Source organism: Thunnus albacares, chromosome 22, assembly GCF_914725855.1.
Source record: "Thunnus albacares chromosome 22, fThuAlb1.1, whole genome shotgun sequence".
NCBI classification, from domain to species: Eukaryota; Metazoa; Chordata; class Actinopteri; order Scombriformes; family Scombridae; genus Thunnus; species Thunnus albacares.
In genome coordinates, this window is record NC_058127.1 from 3,813,849 (window position 1) to 3,841,263 (window position 27,415).

Sequence of the window (27,415 nt, forward strand, 5' to 3'; positions counted from 1 at the left end):
ACCCTTCTTAGAAGAAAAGTCATTTATTAAACTGAGAAGCTCTTAACATTCAGGTTTTATCTTTGCTGCTGCCAAAATCTTTCAAACTGAAATTAAAAAATCTAGAGGAAAATACTGTATCACAATATTTTGAGAAGTACAGGAGAAACACTTTGGAATTTAAGTTGATATTTACCATTGAAATACCCAATTTGTTCCTTTTTTCAGGACTTGAGACATCACTAGTGGATGGACTAATGTTGAATAGTACAGTTGTCAAAGTTATTGTTTATCTCTTCAAGTATCTTATATACTGAAGAATAACAATGGTAGTTTTACATGAGAAGTTCACATTTACCACAGATAGTCATCCCAGGACTTGACACATCATTGAAGGATGGAGCAGCAGTACAGAGGATGCAGGAACCTGTAAAAAAAATACAAAAGTCTGTACTTTCAGCTTCCTTGTGCACTAAAGTTAAGTTTTTGATTGGATATTCACATTTCAGAAATTTTCTTGCTGTCTTAGACAGACGTATTGTCAAATACTCAAATATATTATAAATTATGAAATTACTGAGGGGCCATTGTTAGAATATTAAGAACAAATTAATACTGTGTCAATGTTTTAGTTTAAACATGGATGAACTATGTAAACCAGTAAAACTTTACCTTATAATAAAAGCAATGCTATTTCTTCTGCCGTGGTCGGTTGCCCTCACTCGATGGCCATACTCAAGAAAGCCACACTGGATTCGACAGTTAACCATCAACAATTCATCCCAAATGGCATCACTTGAGTCCACCCAGAATAATGCCGCTCCTCACAGTAGAAAAAACTCCAAACGCCTTGTGCTGTCCTTTGTGATGTTGCCTGTGTTATTATTTTTTATATTTTAAAAGCCATGATTAAACCTCTTCTTATGTATAATGTGTTCCCCCGTAGAGAAGTGAAACATAATACCCAAAAGCACCTGTGTGGATGTACAGTTCAAACACTAGATATATATAATATACTAGAAGACAGTGGATGTCTTGCTGGAAGAATGACTACATATAGTCTGTTACACAATTTGCTGTGGAGTTTACTGAGTGCAAGTTGCCTGAAAGTAGAGCATAAATATGCAGAGTTGCTAATGTGTCAGAATGGTGAACACATACTGTACATCTGCATTTGCAGCTTGAACATAGAAGTGAAGTTACCTTGCAAATGGGAAATCCACAAGTGCAAGTGTGGTCTGTCCCCTCATACAGGTGAACCTTTCTATCTATAAATATAAAAAATAAATTGTACAGTATTTAGAGAATTTGTATGTTAATTGACCAATAATGTGTAGGCTAGCACACAAGGGGTAGAATCATGGACAGAGTTGAGTAAGAGAAGAAGAAAAACAGTCATCCGTACATTTCTTCACATATTTAAACCAAAGGTGTTATCATTTAATGAGGGTGGATATATTGCATTCAATGATTGTAAGATAATGTCAAGTCAACATTCAGTCATCTTTTTATTATCAAACAACAATCACAGTTACAGCTGCTTAGTATCCAGATGTTACTGACTCAACCATAGTGATTTTGGTTGTGAATAAAAGTATGATTACATCAAAAGCTCGTGTAGTAGTAACAGTAATACATTTTTAATACAGAACTTTACAAAACATATGTTGAAATTTGTTTCACACCTGAGAAAAAAGCGTACATGCTTAAATACACACATACAGCAACATATTCATTCTTTTGGACAGATAAGATTTAATCCAGTTATCCTGAGATAAAAAACTATATTCCTATTTTTTTTAAAAAATCACAGTTAATTGTATCAAAAGTGTTAAGGAAATTTTTTTTTTTTTAAACTTCAGGTAGCAGTACAGAGGAGTACAGTAAACAACTATACAGTACAAAAAGGACACTAATATGAAGAACTTCTGAACATTTCGGTCCAGAATATTACAGTACAAAAGATCTCTTAATATTCACAAAATTTCAGTGAATAATTGTACCATCCTTTTTTTTATCACACTGTTGGAAATTCTGGATAAAAAGTTCATGCTTCAATTCTTGAAGGAATTGTTCCCAAAAGAGGCAGCCATTTCTGGTTTATTAAAATGATCTGAGCTTATTGTGCAATGTGTGAATGTTTGGCCCATACCTGATAAAACAATATTTGGATTGTAGTATTTTGATAGTATTTTGGTAGCTGGGTCAGACCACCAAGAGATATGTTTAAGTACCAGTGTCATTAGTTTCACACATTCAGTTGCACCATCTCATGATTGCCTGCTTGACTGACCTGTGCATTTTGCCTATTGCCTCCTCGCCCACCTCCTCTTAGGACCTATGAGACACAAAACAGGTTTTTATTAATGCCTTCAGTGCATGTTCTTTGACCAACATATGGCGAGGTTTATATGAGTTAAACTACTTGGTTAAAGCTTTATGGCAGTTTTGATGAAATGACAGCGTCCAACACAATCATCAGCAGCATGTTAAAAAGAAGAAGCATCTATGTGAAGCAGCAAAGAAGCCAAAAGAAAGAATGTTAGGTTGTGTAAAATGTAGATTATCACTCCAAGCAGAGTCAATAGCAATGGAGTAGTGACTCTTGTCGTTATTGACCAGGGGTGGAAGAAGTATTCAGATCCTTTACTTAAGTAAAAGTAGCAATATAGCAATGTAAAAATACTCCATTACTAGTAAAAGTCCTGCATGAAACATCCCACTTAAGTAAAAGTTTATAAGTATTATGAGCTTGATGTAGTTAAAGTATTGCAGTAAAAGTACATAAGTATTATGAGCTTGATGTAGTTAAAGCATTGCAGTAAAAGTAGTGGTTTGGTCCCTCTGACTGATATATTATTATATATGACATCATTAGATTATTAATAGTGAAGCATCAGTGTTAGAGCAGCATGTTACTGTTGTAGCTGCTGGAGGTGGAGCTAGTTTCAACTACTAGTACTTGTCAACTACTACTTCATGCTAACTTCTTAAAATGGAGAGGACAGATACAACATGTTCTGTTACAAGAATTAGGCACATGAAATATTTATTTGAGAAAATTAAGTAACATGGAAAAACCTATGAGGCTATTCAAATAAAAACTGCACTAAAATAAAACTGTATCTTAAGGCAGGTGATTTTTGACCCACTTAATGGAAGAGGTTAGGTTCCATTGACTTATGCATATATGGTTTAAAATGTGGAAAATGATAAGAGGAGAAATTTGTGACTTACAGTTCTGTCTTTTGAATAGTATTGCACCAACAATGACGATGACAATGACAGAGATGACACCTATAGCAATGCCAACACTGTGTCCTGAAAGAATAGAGGAAAGATGTCAAGATTAGTTCTTTACTGAATGCTTCCAGGATACAACAATATATCCATTTTCCACACACATTTCTCCTCCTCAGAGTCCCAATGCATGCTTGGATAAGCAGGCACTGTAGTTTTACCATTTAGAACATCATCATGAAATATCAGAGCAATTAGCTCTCCAACAGAAATACTGAAATGACTCAATTAAACGAAATCAGATATTGGTTCATTTTTGTTGCAAAGTGATTCACGGTTACAGAAAGCACAATAAAAATAATTTCAGTGAATATTTAAATCAAAGTTAAGCAAAGATTCTTAGTAAATAAGAGCAAATAAAGGCAAGGAATGAAATGGCTTTGAGAAGAAACAGGCTTTACTGATCTGACCTCCAGAGGGTGATTGTTCCAAAATCAAGGAGCTAGGGCAGCAAATGCTTGAACGCCATAAAAATCAAAGGATAAATCTGGAGTTTTTCTATATTTTTCTTATTGTCAACAAATATCATGTTTGGAGCCAACCCAACAACGAACTGTTCTACTAACAAGTATTGTGTGTGTATCCAAGGACTGATATATCTTATTCCTCTGTGTGGTAGACCTCCATTGTTGTCCAAAAACTATTAAAAACAGGTCAATGAAGCCAACGACTGCGTTGGGTGAGTCTAGTTCTATGTAAGGCAGACGACACTGAGCATGTGCAAGAACAAGGTTCCATTTATAGTTTTGCTAGCTTGTTGTGCTACATATCATTTAATTTTCACAAAAAACTTCAATACAAAATCAAGAAGTTGTGAAATGTAGCAGAGCAAAGCTGTAAGAACCATGTTCCCGCACCAGCCTGTTCTCATTCCCACTGCATACCACCATTTTGTCTGATACCGACACACAAGGCAACTTTAACATCTGTATGAGCTGCACTCAGCTTTCAACTGATTCCAATGTAAACCCATCTGTGTCTTTATTAGATGTCAAGAGACTGATAATGTCTATATAAGGTGACACATTTCCATGTTAGTAGGTGGCAGGTTTGGTGGATGGCTAGATACATGGCAAAAAGTGCACTTTGCTGCATGAGACCACTATTTGCTTCCCATTTCCAACCACAAGTTGATGCACTTTTTTGTCATGGTGTTTACTGTTGCCATAACAACCTTTCATGAGATCATCTTAACACAAATAATGATCTTTCCTTAACCCTAACCAAGTGGTTTAGTGCCTAAACCTAACCAGACCACACCAGTTGCTCTGAGCGTCCAATATTGCCACGGATGGGTTTAGTTAAAAGCCTGGTGCATCACTATACAGACGCCACAGGGTACCTTGTGCATCTTGCATGAGACGCCCTGGGATGAGAACGTGTTGTCACGCACATGCTCAGTGGCATCTGCTATACAAGGAACTACTTCCTGAAAACTGAAAATGTGATGGGTGTTATTAATCTTTGGGGCCATTTCTAAACAGACTAATGTAGTCTTCAGGGCGAAGGAACATGTCACCCAGTGCAGCAGTGTGGCTCATTGACGTGTTTTTAATAGTTTTTGGACAACAATGGAGGTCTATGGCACAGAGGAGTAAGACATATCAGGCTTTGATACACACACAATACTTGTAAGTAGATTAGTTCATTGTTGGTTTGGCTCCAAACATGAGATTTGTTGACAATAAGAAAAAAATGTAAACCCGGCAGCCTCATCCTTTAAACTCAAAAGTAATTAGAGAAATTCCCACTTAAACCCTTTCTTGACAACAAAAAAGTATCTTATTTTAATGCAAAAACATTCTCATTACAACAAGATACTTTTTTGTACAACAAGAAAATGTCGGTGACAGCTAATCAGAATCCAAATGAATAGAAATGAAGATATTTACTTACCTGGATCAACAATAGTGTTGTTTTTATTGTCTCTCACTGGCCCTGTTCAAAATTTCAAAGAAAATATTTAGAGTCTGATCCCAGTTTGAGGAAAAGATGATTTCTAATGTTATTTGTTATATGTTAGGTATATAGGTTATATTAGATAGATATATTAGGTTAGCTGTACTTACCAACAATAAGCGTAACGTTGCCTCTCTTGACCTGACTCTGCAGTTTGGGAACGAAACAGATATAATTTCCTGTATCTTTTTCAGTTACGTTGGTCAGTTTCAGTGAAATGTTTCCATTAGCCATGTTATCATGGAAGAGAAATGTTCTTCCTTTGAATTGCTTGTCTTGAAGACTTGGATCATCTTTCCTACTGCGATAGACGTGCACTTTGGTTTTATTGCGATTCCATTCAACTGTTAGATTCATCACGTTGAATGGGGGCTCCAGGTGGCACGGCAGAATGGCATCATCACCAACAACAACATGAACTGGTTCATGTGAGCCAATCACCTCAGACTCTCCTGGGGAAACAACAGTCTGTGAAGAAGTACTGAGATCTAGTAAAACTAGTTATACCACAATAAAAAAATACTCCATTACAAGTAAAGGTCCTGCTTGAAAATAAGCAGAAGTAAATAAGTATTGGCAGCAAAATGTACTATAAGTGTCAAAGTACAAGTACTCACAATGCAAACTGTCTTCATTTAGAGCATTATATTAACCATACATATATTACTGGGATATTAACACTGATCTGTTGACATGTACAGTACCAGTCAAAAGTTTGGACACACCTTCCCATTCCCTTGTATGAGAAAGTGTTTCCAAACTTTTGACAGATACTATGCATGTTAGCAGCATTTTAATGATGTCCACACAGAGCTAATTTTAACAACTTCTACCATTGGATAGTCTAATCTATAACAATGCTCTTTTCTAAAGATGCTCCTATGTTTTTACGTATAAATTACAAAAACAAATTGTACTTTTTTTGTACGAAAACCAGTTTTTGTCATCCACAAATCTCAATTCTCAATTATTTGGAAAAATATTTATATATAACCCCATCCATCCCTTTTTAGTTAGCCTATTATTATGAGTTATTATTGCATATGTGTCATTATGACATAAATTAGTTTTTATTATATTATTATTTTTTTTATATTATTATAAGGTAAATTAGCCATTGCTTGTCCAACATTTGTTTATGGATGTCATGAATCATTTTATTATCAAAAAAAATCAGTCAACAGCAGCCTGAGCAGCACAGACACACAGCTGCAGGCTCTCAAGTGAAAGTGCTAGCCATATGTTCAGGAGCTGAATGAAAAATAAAACAAGTAGAAGGTTCTGAGATGATTCAAAGATACGTTGGAGCATTGGAGCACCATCAGGTGAGGTTTGAAAAAGTATTTACAGAAGATAGTTGATTCAAACAGAGGAACACATTACTTACGGGTTTATATACATCATATCTCAATTATAAATTAGTCCAAAATGTAAAATATCTGTTTAAAATCAGAGAACAAAAATTCTGAGTCCTAATACTAAGTATTGGACCATTATTATATAAGTTCTCATGTTTTAATGAGAGCTATGGGCCAAAGCATCGTATATGACATTATGACTATGACATCATAACTCGAAATTACTTCCTCTAAATCTGTTTGTTGTATTATTTGATTGATGTTGTGATTAGAAAACACAATTCTGATTTTCTATTCAATGTGCTTCTCTCACAGTCAATACACGGGCTCCTTTCTCACACTTAGATCTAATTGTATCTATGTTAGTTTAGATTTATGTCTTTTTTTACATTCTGGTTTTTGCATACACATAGGCTTCAGCTCCACCGGTAGAAATCAGCGCAAAAGCCCTTAGTCTGGTTCACTTAGGAGCGAAATAAAGACCTAACTGCTGAGTGAAACGTCTTTCAATAAGATTGTTTTTCCTTTAAGAATAAGTAGCATAAAATTTACGCAAGAATTAAAACTTACCTAAGCCGGTCATCGGGAGAAAGGACATCAGCACGACCAGGATTAACTCCATAATGCTAAAACAAATCGGAATAGATTTAAACAAAAAACAAAAAGATCCACTATAGTTTCCCAATAGCTAACGCTTTATAAATTATTTGAAATGAAGAAAATACGGTTTTGCTCTTGTTCCTAAAATAATAGGCTTCTTCCTCTTTCTCTTTCGTCGCCCACACAGACACACACACACGCCTGGTATAAACGCCCATAAGCAACACTCAAAACTTTTACGATTTTAAGTTTCATTTTAAATGACTTACAATCACACAATTATCTATAAGGCAAGGCGAGTTTATTTGTATAGCACATTTCAACGACAAAGCAGTTCAAAGTGCTTTACATAGAGCATAAAGGGCATCAAGACAGAATATAAAAGCAACACAAGACAATGTAAAAAGACATTTTAATACAATTACAGTTTTAATTTTGAGATAAAAAGAAGCTAAAATAGAATAAGACAGATAAAACAGGAGAATAAAGCAGACCTGTTACAGTAGTCTAAACAATATTCCAATTTATTTATTTCAACTTATATTTAGGATTTGCTTCACTATGAAACATAAACGTTTAAATGCTGTTTAAAATGGTTATATGTAACACAGATGTCTAAAAAACTGCAATCAAGCTTAACCTTTTTTTCTAATACAGACGACTTGACATCCTGTGACCCACAAATCTCCAGATCAATAGCATCTGTGTGACTTTTATAGAAATGGGGCTTTGACTCTTCAATGTTAAACATAACATACAGTTATCACCTTTCTGACAATGTCAACAAAAACTAAAAATAGTTCAGTTTCTTCATAAAAATAGAATTTATGGCAGAGCTGTTGTATTGTATTGGATTAGATTGCACAGGTGTTCCTAATAAAGTGAGTATAATTGAAAGCTGATTGTATCATTCTGAAGACTTTGTTCAATAAAGGTTCTGATGCTGTTTGAAGATAAATACTAAAATAAAACATATTAACCAAACAAACAAGGTCAAAAACCAGAGAAGACATCAAGAATAACAAAAATATGTCTCATTATTTCAGCAACAAACAACTAAATGGCTTGAAATGCTTCTTTATAGAGTTTTCCCCCTTAAGTGGAACATTTTGTCTGGTTGTGTTTGTAATGAAAATGTTTCAGATTAAAATGCCCAACAGGTGGAGCAAAACATTCATGTATGCTCTTTGTGAATTTGGATGTTGCACATTCTTAAGTGCTTCAGGAAGTAATGATTCATTCAAGTTTTTACACACACACTGACCAAAGAAACAGGAAACAGGAATCATGTAGAAAGTTTTGAGTTTGCGTAACTGCTTCAAGTCTTTAAGTGATTACTGGCTCAAGGCTCCCAGTAGATAAATGTAACAGGAAGCTGTGAGACTTAACAAGTCGATCACAGACAGATTGTGAAGGAGCGCTGAGATAAATAGTCCTTATAGGGTGTTGACAACAGTAAATCAGGTGAATGAACATGTTGGCGGTGCAAATGTTGTGACTAATGATAACATTGTCCATACCAGACAATAACTGTTGGTTAACTCTTGTATCTCAGTTAAGCCACTTATAACAAGTTCATTAAATCTAATTAACAAACTGGTTTTGTTGCACAAACCTGCATGTTTTACTGTGTTACTGTGTTATTCATTGTATGACTACAATAAATGAGTTTTTAGGTTCTAGGAATGGCAGTGTTGGTCCACTACTGTGATCCAGGATGAAAACGTATTCCCATTAGCATCCATCCCAATTAGTCCATACTGTGACATTTTGTCTACATGGCTGATGATGCCTCTGAAATGTATCTGTCAGCTCTAAAAAAATCTTTGTTTGTCAGTAAAAATGACCAAAAGTATGATAGAGATTATCCCTGTACAACAAACAATCCCAAAACAAATACCTATAAAACAGAAGTCAATTTTATTTATTCTTTGGTAGTTTGGTAGACTTTGGTAGACTTTCTTTGGTAGACATTAAAGTAATATATATATGGAGTCATCAAATGCAAGAGTCCAGAACATGTGCAGTGCATGCATACAGCTTATGAAATGAACCATGTAAATATCACTTTTAAATAAGCAAAAGTCAGTAAAGTATACTTCACGCTTTATAGTAGCTAAGAGATAATAAACATAAGAAAATACAAAATGCTAAAAAAAATTAAGATAAATGTAAAATGAGGATATTGCCTTATATAATTTAGACTCAGGTCGGTCTCTAAATGCTTCGCTCAATGAGACTGAGGACAATCTCCCAGGTATTGCCTTCATATTGGGCACATAGTGACATGCAGTTAACTATGGAGGAGAATGGAGAGAGAGTATCATTTCTGTCAAGGCGTGTCCTTGAAAAATTGTAAAGGACGTAGGCTTAGTGGGTGTTCTTGCCACCATTCAAGCCTCTTCTGTGCATTGAGAAATCCCCAGACTTCTGTTGGCGGAGATCTCCGATTGTCTGGTATCGCAGACTACAGACGGAGATGGAAGAGACCACTCCAATCAGGATAGAAATGTTTCATCATAGGATAAAGGCAGTGACCCTTCCCTCTAAGGGAACAAGTGGACCCAAACCATGCCAGCAACATGCCTCCCACAGCATAACAGAACCACCAGATCCCCTCATTGTAGGGGTTTAACATTCAGATAAATACCAGTTTTTCCTTTAATTTGTCACCTGTCTGTATATATAATTGGTCTTCTTGGAAATAGGACTCATCCCTCCAGTATGAGATGATCAGAAGCTCTTTTCTTTGCTTCAGCTCGAGCTATAAGAAGAGCAGAGAGAACATAGTCTTTTCATTTCATTTCTTTTTTAATTTTTAATTTTTTAATTTAATTCCACATAAGCTGCATTAGACAGTACATCTTTTCATTAGTCATTTGGTCAAAGTCATCTGACCACAAAAATACAAACAGAAAAACAAAAAACACAGAATTCTGGCAATTCATTAACAAACCTACCACCTCTAATCCTTCCAAACCAATGTATAAATCTGAACCAAACCTCTCTCCCTCAAACAGTATCAGTCTTAATTCTGTTGCTTCAATGATGCATTCTGTCTGCACATTAAAAACAATAAAGGTATCCATAAGTACCTTCTTTGTTACCATACATAACAAGAAAAAGATCTTTTTGTTCTTTGAAGATACTCTGCTGAAGTGATGCAAATCTCCCAGTATACATAATTGTAGTGTGAGTGAAATGACATTGCTTCATTGCTTGCTTTATGTTCTTTCACTCCCTGATTTACAGTGGTATTGTTGTTGCTGTGACAACCAGCTCTATTGCTGCTAGCCTCACCTCATTAGCCACAACCAGGTGCCCCTTGCCAAACTTATGTGACTTGCCCCCTCCAAAAAGAAAACAAGTGTGCCAGTATTGTTTAAACTGCAGCGTAGGAGAAAAGGAGGGATTTCTTGCCAAAGAGCAACAATAACAATGTTTCTAAAGTCTAGTGACTGTTCAGTGGGAAACACAACTCTTGATTTTAGGTCCTAAGACTTGAAGTCACAATTATAAGTTCTGAATTTTTCTGGATTTTAAAATGACAACTTGAACATAAAACTGACAAACCAATCTAATTATTATATTTCAGTTAATGACAACAGATACATTGATTTAATTAAGCTGATAATATGAGTTTACAGAGTGCTGAGTTTTAGCACCAGTATGTTGACATTCCGTCTTTGCAGCATCTGACCTCTGACCCCCTGAGAGAGGCCAACAGAAAACATCATCAATAAAGGGATCAATATATTCTGTTATTTTAAGGGTTTTCTGAGGTGTTCTTACCTCGAGCCCACCTTCGGTAAATGATTACAGACACAATGAGGATGATATTGTAGAGGATGAGCAGCAGGATGGTACACAACAGGCGCAGAGACTTAAGAGGAGGAGGAGGAGTGGTAGGGACACTTGTAGGCTGAGCTCCAGCTGTGAGGAAGAAAAGTGTGTGATCGATTAGACTCAGTTTAAGGAAACTGGGAGAAGCCTTAAAAAGAAACAAATGTGTTTGGTTTTTGACTATACAATGTAAATTTACAATTTAGTTTGGGAGTTTACAGACCCCAAAGTTATAGAAAAAATACAGAGGACATAATGTCATTGTCCTCAGTGGTAGCTACAACTCTGGTTTGGAGGTTTTAGTCTAATTAGCTTGAAGTACTATAGTGTTTTAGCTCCACACAGTGGGTTTAAACTCATCCAATGACATTATTTCAGCTTCCAAAGCAGCTAAATGCTGCCACTACAGCTGACCTCCTCCTATCACACACTCTAGTGTCTACAGGAAGCAGAAGATCATTGTCACCTCTCACTGCCAGCCAGCTCTGTGATGACCCTCCTTTTGTGGGGTGTTTACACTCGTAAAGGCCTTCATCAGAGTTGGAAACGGGTTGGAGGGTCATCTTTCCTGCAGGCTGAGACCCGATGAAAACCCCATTTTTGTAGAATGAAGCAGAGAAATTTGATGTAGATTTAATTTCATCTTCTCCCTTGTAGGAACACAGAAGTGTCACATTGTCTCCCTCTGTCACAGGAAGTCCAGGGCTCTCCAGGATCACAACACCAGCTGAAATATAGAAGAATAAACACCAGTGCAAATTTCCATAATTGGTGTATTTGATTCATGACTAATAGAGTTTACATTTAGTATTACCAGTAACAGTGATGTTGACGGTGTTGCTGCACTCCCCCCGCTGGGACTCACACCAGTACAATCCAGTGTCTGGCGGGTAGGCATCCTCAATGATGCAGGAGGATTCAGTTGAGATTCCCCAGCCATGCATGCATTGCTGAGATGTCATTTCCGAGGTGTTTCTCCTCACTATCCAGCCGCTGGAGTTTGCTGGTGCCTCACAGCTCAGAGAGATTCGGTCATACTCAAAAAACTGCAGTCTGTTGGGACTGATGCTCAGTGTGGCTGCAGAGGTTCAAAAGGGAAATAATTATGAATGTATTTAAATTTTCTTCTGTATACATAATTGATGATATGTGTTAAATGCAGTCTGCTTGCTGCAGTTATATTGTTGTTGAGTGGTAACAGTTAAAGCTGCATTAATCAGCTTTTGTTTATAAACTGGAAACACATTTTATTCTCCCTTTTTGCCGAAATGTCTAACGTGACATTTTCAGGTATGTTTACTTAAACTACTTGTTTAATGTGCTACAGCTGGACAGCTAATTAGGTATGTAGCCTGCTAACTAAATGTTTGTTTGGTGGCTCGTTCAACAAGCTAAGCGGCAGGACAAGACACGTTCATGTTTGTAAGTTAGATAAGAAGGAGACTTTAGCAGGAAAGTTAATGTGGATTGTTGTTCAGTCTGTGGGTCTTGTGCTGTGTAGCAGGATGCAATCAGGCTCAGTGTGACCGTCTGCTCTGCCTAAGATAGAGCAACAGGTTATTGCTTCATGCAAATATGGTTTAAAATTAAGTGATTTGATTGGCTGTATGGAAACAAGGTCTCCATTTATGTAGACAGAGAACTAACAATATTCCGTCAAATTAATGCAAAAAAAGAGGATGCCATCATAAAACAAATATAAAATTCTCAAATTTCTCAAAGTAGAACACAGTACAGAGCAGATATGTAGCTGTAGTAGATAAAAAATGCATTTTAATTTCAGTTGGACTTTAAAGGGGACATATTCTACATTTGCAGGTCTCTATTTTTAATCTGGGGCTGCAATACTGATATAATAACTCTTTATTTAACTAATACTTTATATAATCTAAAGAGTATATACTATATACATACTTTATGCAGCCCCTCAGTTCAGCCTCCGTCTGAAAAAGGCCATTTTAGCTCCTGTCTCTTTAAACACACAATATGTAATTTCTGCCGCTAGGGTCACTAATCAAAACTTGTGAAGTAGCGTGGGATCATGGGAGTTGTTGCTTTCATTGTTAAACAACCAGCTTCTCCAGGTTAGGATTACTTCAGTGTTCATCATTCGGGCGTTTGTTATCGGGAGCCAAATTATCCACAGAGGTCTCCTGCTCTCCATAACAAACAGACCCAGTGATTAACACAGGTAAAACACTGAATAAAGCAGTTTTACATTTTACATTACATTAACAGTGTTTCTCCAACACTGTTCGGGACATAAGGAGGTGCTGTGAGCTGCTCTTAATAACTTAAGATCCAGACATTCAGCATGTTTTTATCGGGAGCTGAATTATCCACAGAGGTTTCCTCCCGTCCAAAAACAACAACGTACATGGGGATTAAAACCAGTAAAAACACAGAATAAAGCAGTTTCACGTAAAAAAATCAGTGTTTCTCCGACGCTGTTTGGTGGACAGAGGATGTCCGAGAGGGGCTGTTTGCCGAGCTGCTGCTAACGTTCGCTCAGCTTGTTTCTCTGATGACTTAAGATCCAGACGTCCAATGACTAAAATCCTTGATCCAGTTAAAAGATATAGTTAAAAACGACCAATATATAAAAGTTTATTATAAAGATGTGGCTTAAAACTGAATAAAAGTCCATTTATGATAGTTTCAGGCAGACAACTTCCACTCCGACATTTTATCTTGTATGTGTATACTCTTTGGTAGACGCCATTAACAGCCACAACACTGATGTGTTATCTTGTGTGCGTATAATCATCGGTACACGCTATTGTGGTGGACAAGCACCACACTGATGCATGCTTCTTTGGTAGAGGGAGTATGACATTGACAGGCAACCAAATGAAACGGACTGTTACCTTGATTAAAATGAAAATATATAACATCTAGTCTAGTCGTTTTCAGACATTTTTACTGCAGAATAGTTACAAATTATAGCTTTAAGTCTCAGAACTCAGAGCAGCAGGCATTAAATTTAAATCTAAATTTAGTTGTAACTGCTGTAAGATTTTGCTCATTGCTCGAGTTTGTTTAATCAATTATGTTACAACAACATGTAAATGGAGAAAATCATCAAGGACTTTAGACCAAAGGTTAGACAGATCCTGGTTGATTTATGAGATTCAGAAAAAAATAATTCAATGAAAAAGATACAGAAAGTAATCTGCTCAAGTGGTTGGTAGATGAGTGGGGAAAAAGAAAGAACAGGAGAGAAATATTTTTTAAAAGTAAAATCTCTTACAGAGCATCAGGCAGAGTGATGTGATCTCCATCTTCTGTTAGTGGGGTCTGTCTTCCTCTAAGTCTGCATTTCACACTGCAGTCAACCACATCCTGATCTGACAGGAAATCATCAAAGCCAGATCCAAAATAGAAAACAACATAAAAAAACACTAATGATCTGCAACGAAGTTCATACATTTAATTCATTTAGCAAACTTTCTTGAGCTCAGTCTTCAGAACCTTTAAAAAGAAATCAACCCAGGCTGTAGACAGATGTCAGCATTTTATAAATTATAAAAACATTCTTTAGAAAGTTATGATTTCATTCTGTGCTGTCAGTTAATGTCACTAAATCTCCTAAGGACAGTTTGCTGATGATCTTTTACAGATTTTAACCAAATCGATTCTACTTACTGCTCATCTACATGAGACCCACATTACAGTCAACCTCATCATAAATAGACCACTCTCTTCACCAGAAACCACACAGTCAAACCTGTTGTCAGCCACAAGGCAGGTTATCTGTACGTCATATTCAAGTAAAACAGGATATGAAGCAGCCACATGAACAACTTCAACAAAGACTGCAATAAGAGACTCGATTAAACTCAGACTGCTTTGATCATTTTAGACTGATATAGGGATCCCAACCCATGATCTTCCCCTAAACCTAACCAGACCTTAACCACAGCATTGTCAGACAAATAATGTTGTCCTGCCGATTACTGCCAATAGGGGCGCCAGATTTGAAAACTCTTCACAACAACACTAACAGTCAGTGACGTGACGCTGGAGCAGCAACAGGAACCACATCTTTTCACTTTCAACTTTAATATACATAGCTGATACATACAATCAGTTTAGTTTTAGCTTTGGATTGCCATTATAGTTGTTTAAAACATGGTAGATGGATGGAAGAAGTAGTCTGTATATCACAGCACAACCTTAATGGATACATTCACAGTTTTTCATGTGTCTTAAAACAGCAGTCAGGTATCTGTATGAACACTGAAAGAGGTTTTCCTCACTGTAATCATTCCTCCTGTTCATACTGGCGACTAAAAGATCCCCTTCAAATGTGCTTTCAATGTAAGTGATGGGGGCCAAAATGCACAGTGTGTCCACACAGTCATTTTGTGCAAAAATGCATTTAAAAGTTGTTGTGAAGCTTATATGAGGCTTCAGCAGTCTGAGTTAGTCATATCAAGTGGATATCTGCCACATATACAGTCTTTTTAGCATCAAATTCCCTCTTTATGTTTCCTTGGACAGTGTTTCCCTGATATGCAGTCTGTAAAATCCCCAAGCGTATTAAGAGGGTGTCTGAATTTTTTCGCTCCATATCTGGTCAGTCAGGTGTTGTAAGGTCTCAATAACACAGGCCTACCTCAGAGGTGGGCTGTAAGTAAGTAAGTAAGTAAGTAAGTAAAATGTATGTATATAGTGCTTTTCACAGATATTAGTCACAAAGTGCTGTACATGAGCATGATGCCACAAAGAAATACAAAGAAATACACAATCTGTAATAAAGTTACACAGTAAAACAATATAGAAAAAGTGAACAGAAAAATACACAATAAAAACATAGAAACATAAAATGTTGACTTCTTACAGGTTACCCAAAGGCCTGTCTAAACAGTTGTGTTTTTAGCTGTTTTTTTAAATGAGTAAACAGAATCCTTAAAGGTGCAGGCAGAGCATTCCAAAGCTTACGTGCCACAGCCTCAAAAGCTTGATCACCACGGGTCTTACGGCAGGTGCGTGGAACAGAGAGCAAGTTTTGCATGTTTGATCTAAGAGAGCGAGCCAAAGTGTATGGGTGTAGCAGATCAGCAACATAGGCGAGAGCCTGACCATGCAAAGCTTTGTAAGTAAGAGTGAGAATTTTGAACTGAATCCTATATGCAACAGGAAGCCAGTGAAGAGTTTTAAGTAAAGGAGTAATGCGAGACTGTCTATTTGACCTGGTGAGCAGTCTTGCAGCAGCATTTTGGATTGTCTGAACGCGATCGATGGCAGAGATACTAAGAGAGGTGAACAGTGCGTTGCAGTAGTCAATGCGTGAAGAAATAAAAGCATGTATAAGCATTTCTAGTTCAACTGTTGAAACTACAGATCTCAGTTTACTGGATTTCTCAAGTGGAAAAAATAAGATCTGGTCAGCTGCTTTACATGGGTGTAAAACAATGAGGACTGATCAAATATTACCCCTAAATTGTGCAGGTTGGGGTGGGCAGCAGAGGAAAGAGGACCAATGCTTTTTATAATCACAGGGGCAACCTTTTCTGGGGCGAAAACCAGAGCCTCTGTCTTATCAGCGTTGAGCTGTAGAAAGTTTTCTGCCTTCCAGTTTTTAATAGCGTTAAGACAGTCCAGGAGTCTGGATAACCTACAAGATTCACTATGTTTGAATGAGAAGCAGAGTTGGATATCGTCTGCATATAAATGATAACCAACATCAGAACTGTTGATAATCCATCCCAAGGGCAGCAAAATAGAGAGAATAACAGGGGCCCCAGAACCGAACGTTGCAGGACACCTCAAGACAGTGGAGGGGAGTCAGACACAAAGTCACCGATAGAGATGGCAAAACTTCTGTCAGTGAGATAAGATAAAATCCAGTCCAATGCTATTCCTGATATATCCACCCAATCACAACTTCTTAATCAGGATATGATGGTTTACTGTGTTGAATGCAGAACTAAGGTCAAGTAGTACTAGTACAGAACAATTTCCTGCATCAGGGGACATTAAAATGTCATTAGAGACCCTCAGAAGAGCAGTTTCAGTAGAGTGCTGTTTCTGAAACTCAGATTGAAACTTATCATAAATAGTATGCCTCTCCAGCACAGCGGTGAGTTGATTGGCCACAACCTTCTCTAGAATTTTTGACAAGAATAGGAGTTTAGATATGGGCCTATAATTCTTGGGCACAGCAGGATCTAAATTAGGTTTCTTTAATATGGGCTGGATAGGAGCATGTTTAAGATAGGAAGGGACACATCCTGAAGGTAGTTGAAGGGTAGTTGACAATAGCTAGTATAGCGGGGCAAATAACTGGCAAAACTTGTAAAAACAGAGAAGATGGCATTGCATCCACTGGGTTAAAGGATATATTCATTTTCTTAATCAATGCAATCAGATCTTGCAAGCTAATTGGAAAGATTCCAGAACCAGAGGAGATAGAGTGAGGCTAGAGTTGGGCAGGCATGTCTTAGGATGAATGCTGGATCTTATAGCCATTACCTTATCCACAAAAAAGGTAGGGAACTTGTTGCAATCATTGCTAGAGAAAGATGGTAATGTGGAGGGTGGCATTGAAACAATGTTATTTATAGTGTCAAATAAAATCTTAGGATCTCTTCTTGAGGAAGAAATTAAATTGGCAAAATAAGCAGTCCGGGCTTCCCTAACCAGTGCATTGAAAGAGTAACAGATCTTTAAGATGCAGGCGATGCGTCTCTAGCCCAGTGGCCTTCCATATGTGATGTAAACACCGACCAGAATAAAGGAGGATTATGTGAGATGTAAAGCAGATTCCACCTCCCCTCGTTCTATGGGAGGTGGAATCTCACATCACTGTTAAACTGTTAAAAACCTGTAATGCCCAAAGACCCATGTTGAGAAGACGTCTAATTTAGGACATCTGCTCTCAACTAAAGCTCTCAGTTAAAGACAAAATTAAACATTTTTGTATAAAAAAAAATTAAAAAGACTAAACATGCATAGATAACATGTATTTTAAGGGCTTCTGAAGTCAGGTCCTTTTATTGGACTTGAAAATTACGACATCCTGTGACTGTCTACTCAAAACAGTTTTTCAATCACAGTCAATATCTGATATTCATTCAAGGAGAAATTGACACTCACACATGCATATCTATATTTCAAACATGTGCACACGTCTGCTGAAAAGCAATTTCACTTGAGTTGATTTCAGGTTTATGTTTATTGTTTTGTAATCGCATTTTTATTTTTCAGCATTGTATTTTTCAGTATGTTTAAGAGTAGGCTTAAAACTTTCCTTTTTGATAAAGCTTATAGTTAGGGACTGCTATAGGCCTAGACTGCCGGGGAACATCCTATGATGCATTGAGCTCCACTCTCCTCCTCCTCCTCTCGATCTGTATGTATTCATGTACCAATCAATCATGTTACTAACTTGGCTTCTTCCCCGGAGTTTTTTGTGCTTTCTCATCTCGCAGGAAACCCTGGGTTGCAGGCCAAGCCTTCACAGTCCTGTTGGTGTCTTTCCCTGGCTATTGCTGCTGTTATTGTTATGGTTATGATTGTTGTTATTCTGTCTCCCTCCCTCCCCCTTCTTTCTTTCTCTCTCTCAACCCAACCGGTCAAAGCAGATGGCCGCCCACCAAGAGCCGGGTTCTGCTTGAGGGTTCTACCTGTTAAAAGGGAGTTTTTCCTTATCGCTGTCGCCAAGTGCTGCTCATGGGAGAATTATTGGGTCTCTGTAAATCAAAAGAGTATGGTCTAGACCTGCTCTATGTGAAAAGTGCCCTGAGATGACTTTTGTTGTGATTTGGCGCTATATAAATAAAAATTGATTGATTGATTGATTGATTGAGGTTTGATTGAATATAACAGCAAATCATCAGCTTCTACATACATCTGTAATACTGGACATAGATTATTCTAACATAAACATTTAAACATGATACTCTTGTTTATCCATGTATATATTATGATGTTCATCAACTGCCCGACAAGGGCTGTTCTTTGCTCTTCCACTTAAAATTTCCCCTCCTCCCTCCCCCCACCCTGGTATGACGCCATTGACAGGCGACCAAATGAAACTGACTGTTACCTTGATTAAAATTACAGATTTCTCTGGGTTTAAACATTGTTTTAAACATTTGGGATAATGTAAATATACAACTCAACAAAATATATAACATTGGTCTAGATGTTTTTAGACAATTTAATGCAGAAAAGTTACATATTATACTTTTAATAGAAATGTCAATATGTCTTGTTTGGCAAAACAGCAGCTTAAATATTTCTATCCATTCCACAATAAAGGTATGAGTTTAAACTATCTCATCATCAGCTTGTCTGTCAAGCACTTTGAATTGCACTAACCTATACAGAAGGTTCTATATAAATGATGTTTAATTGATTTGACAGGTTAAACTAATAACAACAGTAAGGTAGTAATAAAGCTGCTTACACATTAATGCATAACTAGTAATAATCCAATAATATATAATTATATAACACTGCCCTATAGCAAGTACTTTGACTTCTAAATACATTTTTCTGATAATACTTCTGTACATATACTAAATTAAGATTTTTAATGCAGCATTTTTAGTTGTAATGGAGTATTGCTACTTTTACGAGTAAAAGATCTGAATACTTCTTCCATAACTGCTGCATTACACACATTATCTGTGCAGCGGGTGATAAACTGGGCTCAGATTAGCGTTTCACATGGTTGAAAACCCAAATGTGATACAAAGACGGCCTGACAGACATAAGGACTGACCTTCAATGAAGAGTGCTTCGCTGTGATAGTGTACATATCCTCACATTTCCTCAAACCTTTCTGTTGGGGGACAAAACTACTTTATGACTACCTGATAGTGTATCTGGGTATCTGCCGTTTTTTATCTATCTCAGTGGTGTGGTTCTATACAGGCTGCAATGTCAGATTGTGGATCAGTCCACCACATTGGTTCAGACTGAAATATCAACAACAATTAGATGGACTGTCATGAAATGCTGTAGCTACAGATATTCATGGTGCCCAGAGGATGAATTTTACACCATTAATAGATGTGACAATGGCCTTTGTGCAACTCTATACCTGTCAGTGATGACACAAAATGACAATAATTAGTAGGTATCCAAAACCTCAATTTACTGCTTACCAATGAGAATCTATTTAGTGTATATTGTATGGGAAGAAGTGAAGGATGAAATGATTTCAGACACAGCCTTCTGTCTTGTTTTTCTCTGTACATGAACATCACCATCTGTAGCTTTATCAGAGGCAGTTTCAACACATGAATCAAAGCTGTCCATTTGTTTTTTCAGAATCAGAATCAGACTTTGTTCATTTATATTAGTGCATATGTACAATTGATTTTTGGTGCAGGTGAAGATGAAGAAATAGATTAGATATTAGACATCAGAAGAAGAATTAAAAGTGATTGACAAAAAATTTTAAAAAGACAGTAAGAGACTAACAATTAATAAAATATGATATACTGTGTGTATTTAAAGTGACTTCAAGGAAAAGGCCCTTTCACATTTAGTCTCTAGTTTTGACAGAGGAATGACCTACCAAAGGATCTCATGTTGCATTCAGGCTCATAGGAAGTCAAGGGGTCAAATATATATTCTGTAGCTAATAAACCCCAACAAGTCTTAAAATTGATTGCGAAGTTTTTTTGGTTTTTCTGCCTCAATGTCTGCCTAAACTCAAAAATGGCTTAGAAGACAACAGACGACGTATTGGACAACTCAACTCCTTTTTTGATAAATCTTCTTTCTTTGTATTTATTAAAGTTTTTCACATTTCACATTCCAGCAGTTGGTTTTCCATGCAAAGTTGCTTTAGCTGGAGTTTGTCAGGTTGATAAACTTTAAATAAAACCATAAAAAGAGAAAGAGAGAAAATAAACATACATTATTAGACTACTGCCAAAATTATAATCGTTACTAATCACATCCAAATAAATCAGATAAACATCAGTACAATGAAGAAATAATTCTTAAATGTATTCCTCTAAATTATACTGATAAGCCTACATTAACATCATGACTCTGTTATCATACAAGTATCATCCATTAAATAAATTTTTTCTGTGACCTTCACCCTGAACTCCTAAACTCAACACTGCCCTCTTGTGCACCATTACACAAATTACACCGCTACTCAAACACAAAGCAACAGGTTATTGATCACCATTGATATTGACAAAGTAACTTGGTTTTGAAAAGTAAAATAAATTAATTAAAATAAAATTCTAGTGACACTTTTAAACTATGTCCTAACAGTGATCATTAAAAACTTGAAATCCACTCTACAACAGACTGACTAACAGACCAATGAAGTGATTTTAAAACCGGTGTGATGTGTTCCCTCCTGTTGGACCTGGCTATGAGTCTGGCTGCAACATTTTCAATCAGCTGAAGTTTGAGGTTTTGTTGGTGAGAAATAAGAAATTAGTAATAAGCACTGCAGTAATCTAACCAGGATTAGACCAACGCATGACTTACTGTATCCAAGTTCTTAACTGATCAAAATTAATTTCTGAGTTGGATAAAACATGATTGAACAACATACACATTGTTAGTCTGTGTAGTGGGGTGTAAATGGCTGATACTGTAGGAATAGGGGGGGCTGTGAGAGGGGTCTTTTTTATTTTAAACTCTACATATGTCACCTGGTTACATCATATTATTATTCAAGGTGTCGTCGGTGATCAAAATTCATGCTCCAATCAGATTTACATCATTTTCTTGACAGGGCTTTCCAGGTCGTAGTCAGTATCCACCATTTCCCTCGTTCAGACCCAGTATGTCCATCTGTGGCTGGTGGGGTTGCAGGATTATATCCTTGAATTCAGCAGCTACCTGACAAATCAAAATAAAATACAAGAACAAAGAGGCAAAAAGGCAAAAGAAACAAATTCAATTAAAGGCTAAATTATACACAATCAAATATAAATATGAAAATATTATCAATACAGTAGATGTGATCGATAATGTAATAAATAAAAGTGCAGGTGAGCAGTCTGTTTTCACTGTCATTGTACAGACCGATGGCAGCTGGTAGGAATGACTTCCTGTAACGTTCTTTGTCACATCGGAGCTGAAGAAGTCTCACTGAAAGTGCTCCTCTGTTTGACCAGCAGATCAAGGAAGAGATCCAAGATGTTCACTATGATGTTTAACAGATGCAGCATCCTCTTCTCCACAACCAGCTCCAGTGTCTCCAGAGGAGTCCCAACACAGAGCCAGCCTTCCTGATCAGTCTGTTCAGTGTGAGGTCGTTTTCACACTTATAGTTTGTTTGCTGTGGTCCGAATCAGAGGATCAGTTGATAAACTCCCTTTGGTTCAGCAAAGAATGCTGCACTTGCCACAACAGAAGATTTGCAACATCTTACTGCTCAAATGAAAGGACCGAAGCTTCCTCAAGAAGTAGTGTCACATTTCAGATGCTGGAAGGACAATAGAACAACAGAATTATTATTTAACTGTCTCTCAAAAGAGTCTGGTATGATTTACACTGCAAGAAGCAACAGTTTATTTCTGACTTACGTTTGGTTTTTGGCACCTTTGTTTGAATAAATATGCACCAACTACACCACCAAAGATTAGTAAGATGCAGCCAACCACCACACCGGAGATCAGAGGGCTCCGACTGGGACGACCACCTGATGGAAAAAGAAATAAAGTAACTAAAAAAAATTTTTTTAAAAACTTAAAAAACTGCATTTACGAAATGTTGCACCAGGAAGTCCAAAAATGGGGAAAAAAAACAGTAAAAGTCCGTTCATGGCTGTCGCTCTCCTTCATCTGCAGCTGCCCGAGTACAAGTGATGAGAGACTGATTGGTGCGGCGAAAGAAACACATGAACATCAATATTCGTGAATACTTTTGCATCTACCATTTATGGTTGAATGTGGGCGTGTAGAGGGCAGGATATGAGGCTGATCGTACATTTCCAAGTGGACTGTGATTCAGAAAGAGAATTATACAGTTTTATAAATCTGATTTTTGGCGCACGCCATTTTTGGCTTTTGTGTGCACGTACACTTCTAGTATGGATCCTACACACTGCTTGGACTGTTTACTTATGGCTTTGCTACAATTGTGCATTAGATACCATATACATACACATTTTATATTTCCATTTCATTTGCAATAAATAAAGTGCTTAATTGTTACAAGGACAGGTTCATATTTTTTTTTTTAAATCTTTCTTAAAACAACAGTCAGGAGCCCAAATGAACGTTGACACATATTTTTCTTGCTGTAATCATTCCTCTTGTTCATACTGACCATTAGAAGATCCCTTATCGTCTGTCCCATCCTTTGGATCAGGAGTTTGGACAATTCTGTGATGTCGTGGTGTCTCTGTCGTCCAGGCTTTGTTGAAGAGAAACAGAAGATTTGAAATGATCACATGAACACATTATAGAAAGATAAACAATCAATGCAATGTTGGACCATCAACAACATCTGAAGAAACTCACCAACAACAACAAGTCGAACAATTGCCGACTGCACTCTGCTCTTCAACTTGGGGATGAAACATCTGTATCTCCCTTCATCTGCCAGCGTCATGTTCATGATCTTGAGTGAAATATTTCCGCGCTCCAGTTCATCTGTGAACAGCTCCGTCCTGCTGAGGTACGCTGGGATCTTCATGTCGAGGTCTTCCTGTCTGTGCCGGTAAAGATGGACGTATGCGGCCCGACTCAGCCGATCTGAGGGGTCAGGCTTCAGATCGGGCTTCGACCACTCCACCGTCAGCCCCTGTACGTTGAACTCAGGGTCCAGGTGACATGGCAGGATGACATCATCACCTGGAGAAGCGATGATTGGCTGAGTTGACCCAATCACCTTAAACTGACCTGGAAAATGGAGGAAAATTTAACCTTCTGAAAAGCGAGAGAAGTCTGGAGTCTTTTTCTGTATGTTGTATGTAGCAACGATATTATCTCAACTATATCTCAAACCTTTTCTGTAAATCCAAACTTCCAGCAACAATGACTGTACTTTACATTTACAATTTAGAAACTTAACAAATGATGTCTTCACATTTTAGTGCTTGTATTGTATGATAAACACTTCAAAACCCAAAGATATTGTTTTACTATCATGTACGACACAGTGAAGCTTCAAATCCTCACATCTGAGAAGCAGCAACCAGCAATTTTTTTGGCATTTTACCTTTAAAAAAGAAAACAAACTAAAACAAAAACTCGATTATCAAAATAGCGGCTGATTTATTTTCTGTCGATCAACTAACCAACTCATCGTTGCAGCTCTAATTGAGTTTATTATCACATAGGACAAAGAATAAAATATATGTAACAGATTATGTAAAATAAAAACAAACTATTATATATTTTATTTGACTTGCTTGTTTTGCGTAATAAACTGTAGGTTAGTTTATCCACATTTAGATTTTAGATCTATTACGTTTGTTTCGTAGATTGTTTAAGTGACGTTAGTGAAAGTTTAAAGACTTTAACGCGTCGTATCAACATTAAAACATAAAGCAGCGATACATCGATATATTAGATATGACGACTAGTTTAAGTTCACATTACAGTTTGTGGACACAGAAAATGAACCGTAAAACATATTTTCACATGTTCACTGATTCATTCATTCATGTGTCGCTCAGATGAAACAAGCGAATAAAAGCGAAACATGTCAGTTTACCTTCAACCGGAATCCAGACGATGAAAGTCAGACAGAGAATAAAAATCCAGAATGTAAACATGTTACTAAACTGCTCGAAGTCCATTTTAAACATGTAAATTACAGACAGACAGAGATGAAACGTCCGTAGAGCTGCGGAACTGTGACTCACTCTGTTGTTACTCTGCTTTTGAACTGCGTGTAAGAACGTGGGCGTTAACATGACGTCAGCGCGTACAGACCGATCCAGACGATTATGGAAGGCACGAGACGTTACACACATGCAGGTTGAGGTCTTCCTGTGTGTCACTCGGTGAAAGTAGGACATATTTATTGCTCCTGCATATAAAACTACTGTGGGGTAAATTGTGACGTTTTAATTCTGATCACATTTAGCTTCACTGTACTTTACTTTACTTTACTTTACTTTACTTTACTTTACTTTACTTTGGAGAAATGTATTGTTTAGATTCACTGACTCTCAGTTGTATTGAATGAATTTGTTTATTATTTTGACCAAATTTTATATTCACAAATCAAAACGAGGTGATTGTTCATATCAAACAATCGATCGGTCACACTTTATAATACAGCCTGTGTTTCACAGTGTAACTTCCCATAACTTACCATGTAATTTACCGGAACTTACAGTGTAATTTTCTCGTATGAATCAATACTTTGTACTATATGTGTACTAAATGTGTGCTAAAATCAAATGTTTTTGCTCATGGCAGTTATGACAATCATTTTTTTATGCATGTGTGTTTGACAGGCAAGCTTCACCCACACTCAAGAGATTTATTATGCTTATGTCTTCCACTTCATTGTATGAATTTGAATAGAACAAGTCGAGAGATGGATCTATACTTTTGAAAATTAGCTCCTAGCAGCCATGTTGGTCCAGCACTGCAGCAGCTCATAACAGGCAAACTTACCTCTCTCCAGTACACAGCTATGAAAGCTAGCAAGGCTAGTTCTGCTGACTAAGTTACCATGGTTACTGAGCTGGGACTCACATAAGCCGCAGTGATGGAGCTCTCACTTAAATTAGCGAGGCTTATCGAAATAAGCTAGGCTATCCCGTTAGCCAGCTTGATGGAACAACCCCCTGTTGTGTTTATAAACACAAGTTGTATCCACAAGGTGGTTTCCAGCTGTACACTTGAAAAGAGGGGGTTGTGGGTTTCTTGTTTGTTGTTTTTGTTTTTACCACTTTCTAAAACAGAGGAGTGTTCCATCAACGCAGCTAAAGAAAGCTGCGCTTACTTGAAAAAGTTCTTCTCAGCAGCAGAACAAACCTGCTGATGAAACTACATGAAGAATATAAAGGGGTTTTCACCAAAAAGGCCAATACTGTCACAATTAACAAGGTGAAGGAGATGACTCGGCACAAAATTGATGACAGATTAAATGCATACCTGTAGGCAGGTAGTGATGGCCTAAAGGTTAGAGGAGTGAACCTATCATTATGAGGTTGACAGTTCAATCCCACATCCAGCTTGATGAGTCCGGGTGGGGAAAGTGAAGAACAGCGCTTGTCCCTGTTCATGATTTTATCTTTATTTGTTAATAAATGAGCATTCAGCAGTATTGCCCTTCAGATCAGTGTGGTTATATTATCACTGGCTAGATAATATCAGACGTATAATTAAAATTACATCGTCGGCAACTTAAGAGAACCAACTTCCCAACATTATCAAACTCTTTGACACATTTTCTCTTTCACAAAATGTCCATTAACAAGCGTCGATGAAAGTTAAAAATTAAGTTGCAGTTGGAGATAAAGAAACTGGAGAAGGATATAAATACAGTCTGTCTGGGTCAAATATCACTATAACATCATAACAGAAACTTTGAAAGACTTCATTTGACTAATTTAGATGGCGGAAGCTGTTGATCAACTCCACATGAACTTTTAAATGTCAGACATTCTTTGACATGCAGCTGACTTAAGCTTGACCTTTAACCTGCCACAGAGCAGCTAGTTCAGCTGACTGAGTTACCATGGTTACTGAGCTGGGACTCATATAAACCGCAGTGATGGAACTCTCACTTCAATTAGCAAAGCTTGTCGAAATAAGCTAGGCTATCCCGTTAGCCAGCATGATGGAATACCCCCCAGATCGATCCCAACTATTTATAAACCACATTCTGTTATTTCACACTGAGTTTATTATTACTGATTTATCTCTCACGTTATCACTGTCACGGTGACTGTGCGGTGACGAACCAACATGACTCATCATTATCAGATTAGTGACTCACCCAGTAAACAAACAGAGGAGTTTTCCATCAAGGCAGAAAATGAATTCCTACCAAGACCTCACTTGCTTTATATTGATAAGCCTCATTGATTTCAGAAAGAGTTGAATCCTCTCTCAGTAACCAGTTAGCCATCCTGCTTGTCACGACTTGTTCTTGTCATATTTCTATGGTCACTGCACACAGAAGCGGATCCGCCGTTTGGACAGCTAGGTACGGCAACACCACTTGGACAAACTGCATGTCACAATTTCAATTTCCACCGTGAATGTGGGTCGTGTAGATTTTTATATTGTTTATTAAACTAAAACTGTTTGGTTCATGTTCAAGATCTAATTCTTTTGCCCTGGAAGTAATAAAAGTAGTGTTAAAAAAATAAAAGTATGCAAGCTTTCAGTATTTGCTTGAGCATTTGCTCTGAAAAAGAATGTATTGTTAATGTTTTTCAACATGAGTATAGAAGAGTATATGATTATAAG

At 37.1% G+C, this 27,415-nt stretch overlaps 2 protein-coding genes across 5 annotated transcripts; both read right to left on the reverse strand.

Moving 5' to 3' along the window:
- Window positions 1–48: 48 nt before the first annotated feature.
- On the reverse strand, window positions 49–27,128 carry LOC122974189 (myelin-oligodendrocyte glycoprotein-like). 4 transcript variants are annotated; one of them, XM_044342160.1, is made up of 6 exons: window positions 26,940–27,128; window positions 23,498–23,878; window positions 23,304–23,390; window positions 22,559–22,674; window positions 22,056–22,458; window positions 21,427–21,869 (listed from the first exon to the last, which is right to left on the reverse strand). In XM_044342160.1, exons 1-5 carry the CDS (start codon window positions 26,965–26,967, stop codon window positions 22,432–22,434), a joined length of 639 nt encoding a protein of 212 aa, XP_044198095.1. In that variant the 5' UTR covers window positions 26,968–27,128; the 3' UTR covers window positions 21,427–21,869; window positions 22,056–22,431. The 4 variants fall into 4 exon arrangements, with proteins under 4 accessions (XP_044198094.1, XP_044198095.1, XP_044198092.1 ...); XM_044342157.1 differs by lacking the exon at window positions 26,940–27,128 and adding an exon at window positions 24,696–25,229 and having other exon boundaries at window positions 23,501–23,878; XM_044342156.1 differs by lacking the exon at window positions 26,940–27,128 and adding an exon at window positions 24,696–25,223.
- LOC122974222 (sialoadhesin-like) lies at window positions 9,800–14,404 on the reverse strand. The gene is made up of 5 exons (XM_044342207.1): window positions 14,290–14,404; window positions 11,854–12,117; window positions 11,506–11,766; window positions 10,989–11,129; window positions 9,800–9,960 (listed from the first exon to the last, which is right to left on the reverse strand). The coding sequence occupies exons 1-5, from the start codon at window positions 14,318–14,320 to the stop codon at window positions 9,908–9,910; spliced, it is 750 nt and encodes a 249-aa protein (XP_044198142.1). The 5' UTR covers window positions 14,321–14,404; the 3' UTR covers window positions 9,800–9,907.
- Window positions 27,129–27,415: the final 287 nt, after the last annotated feature.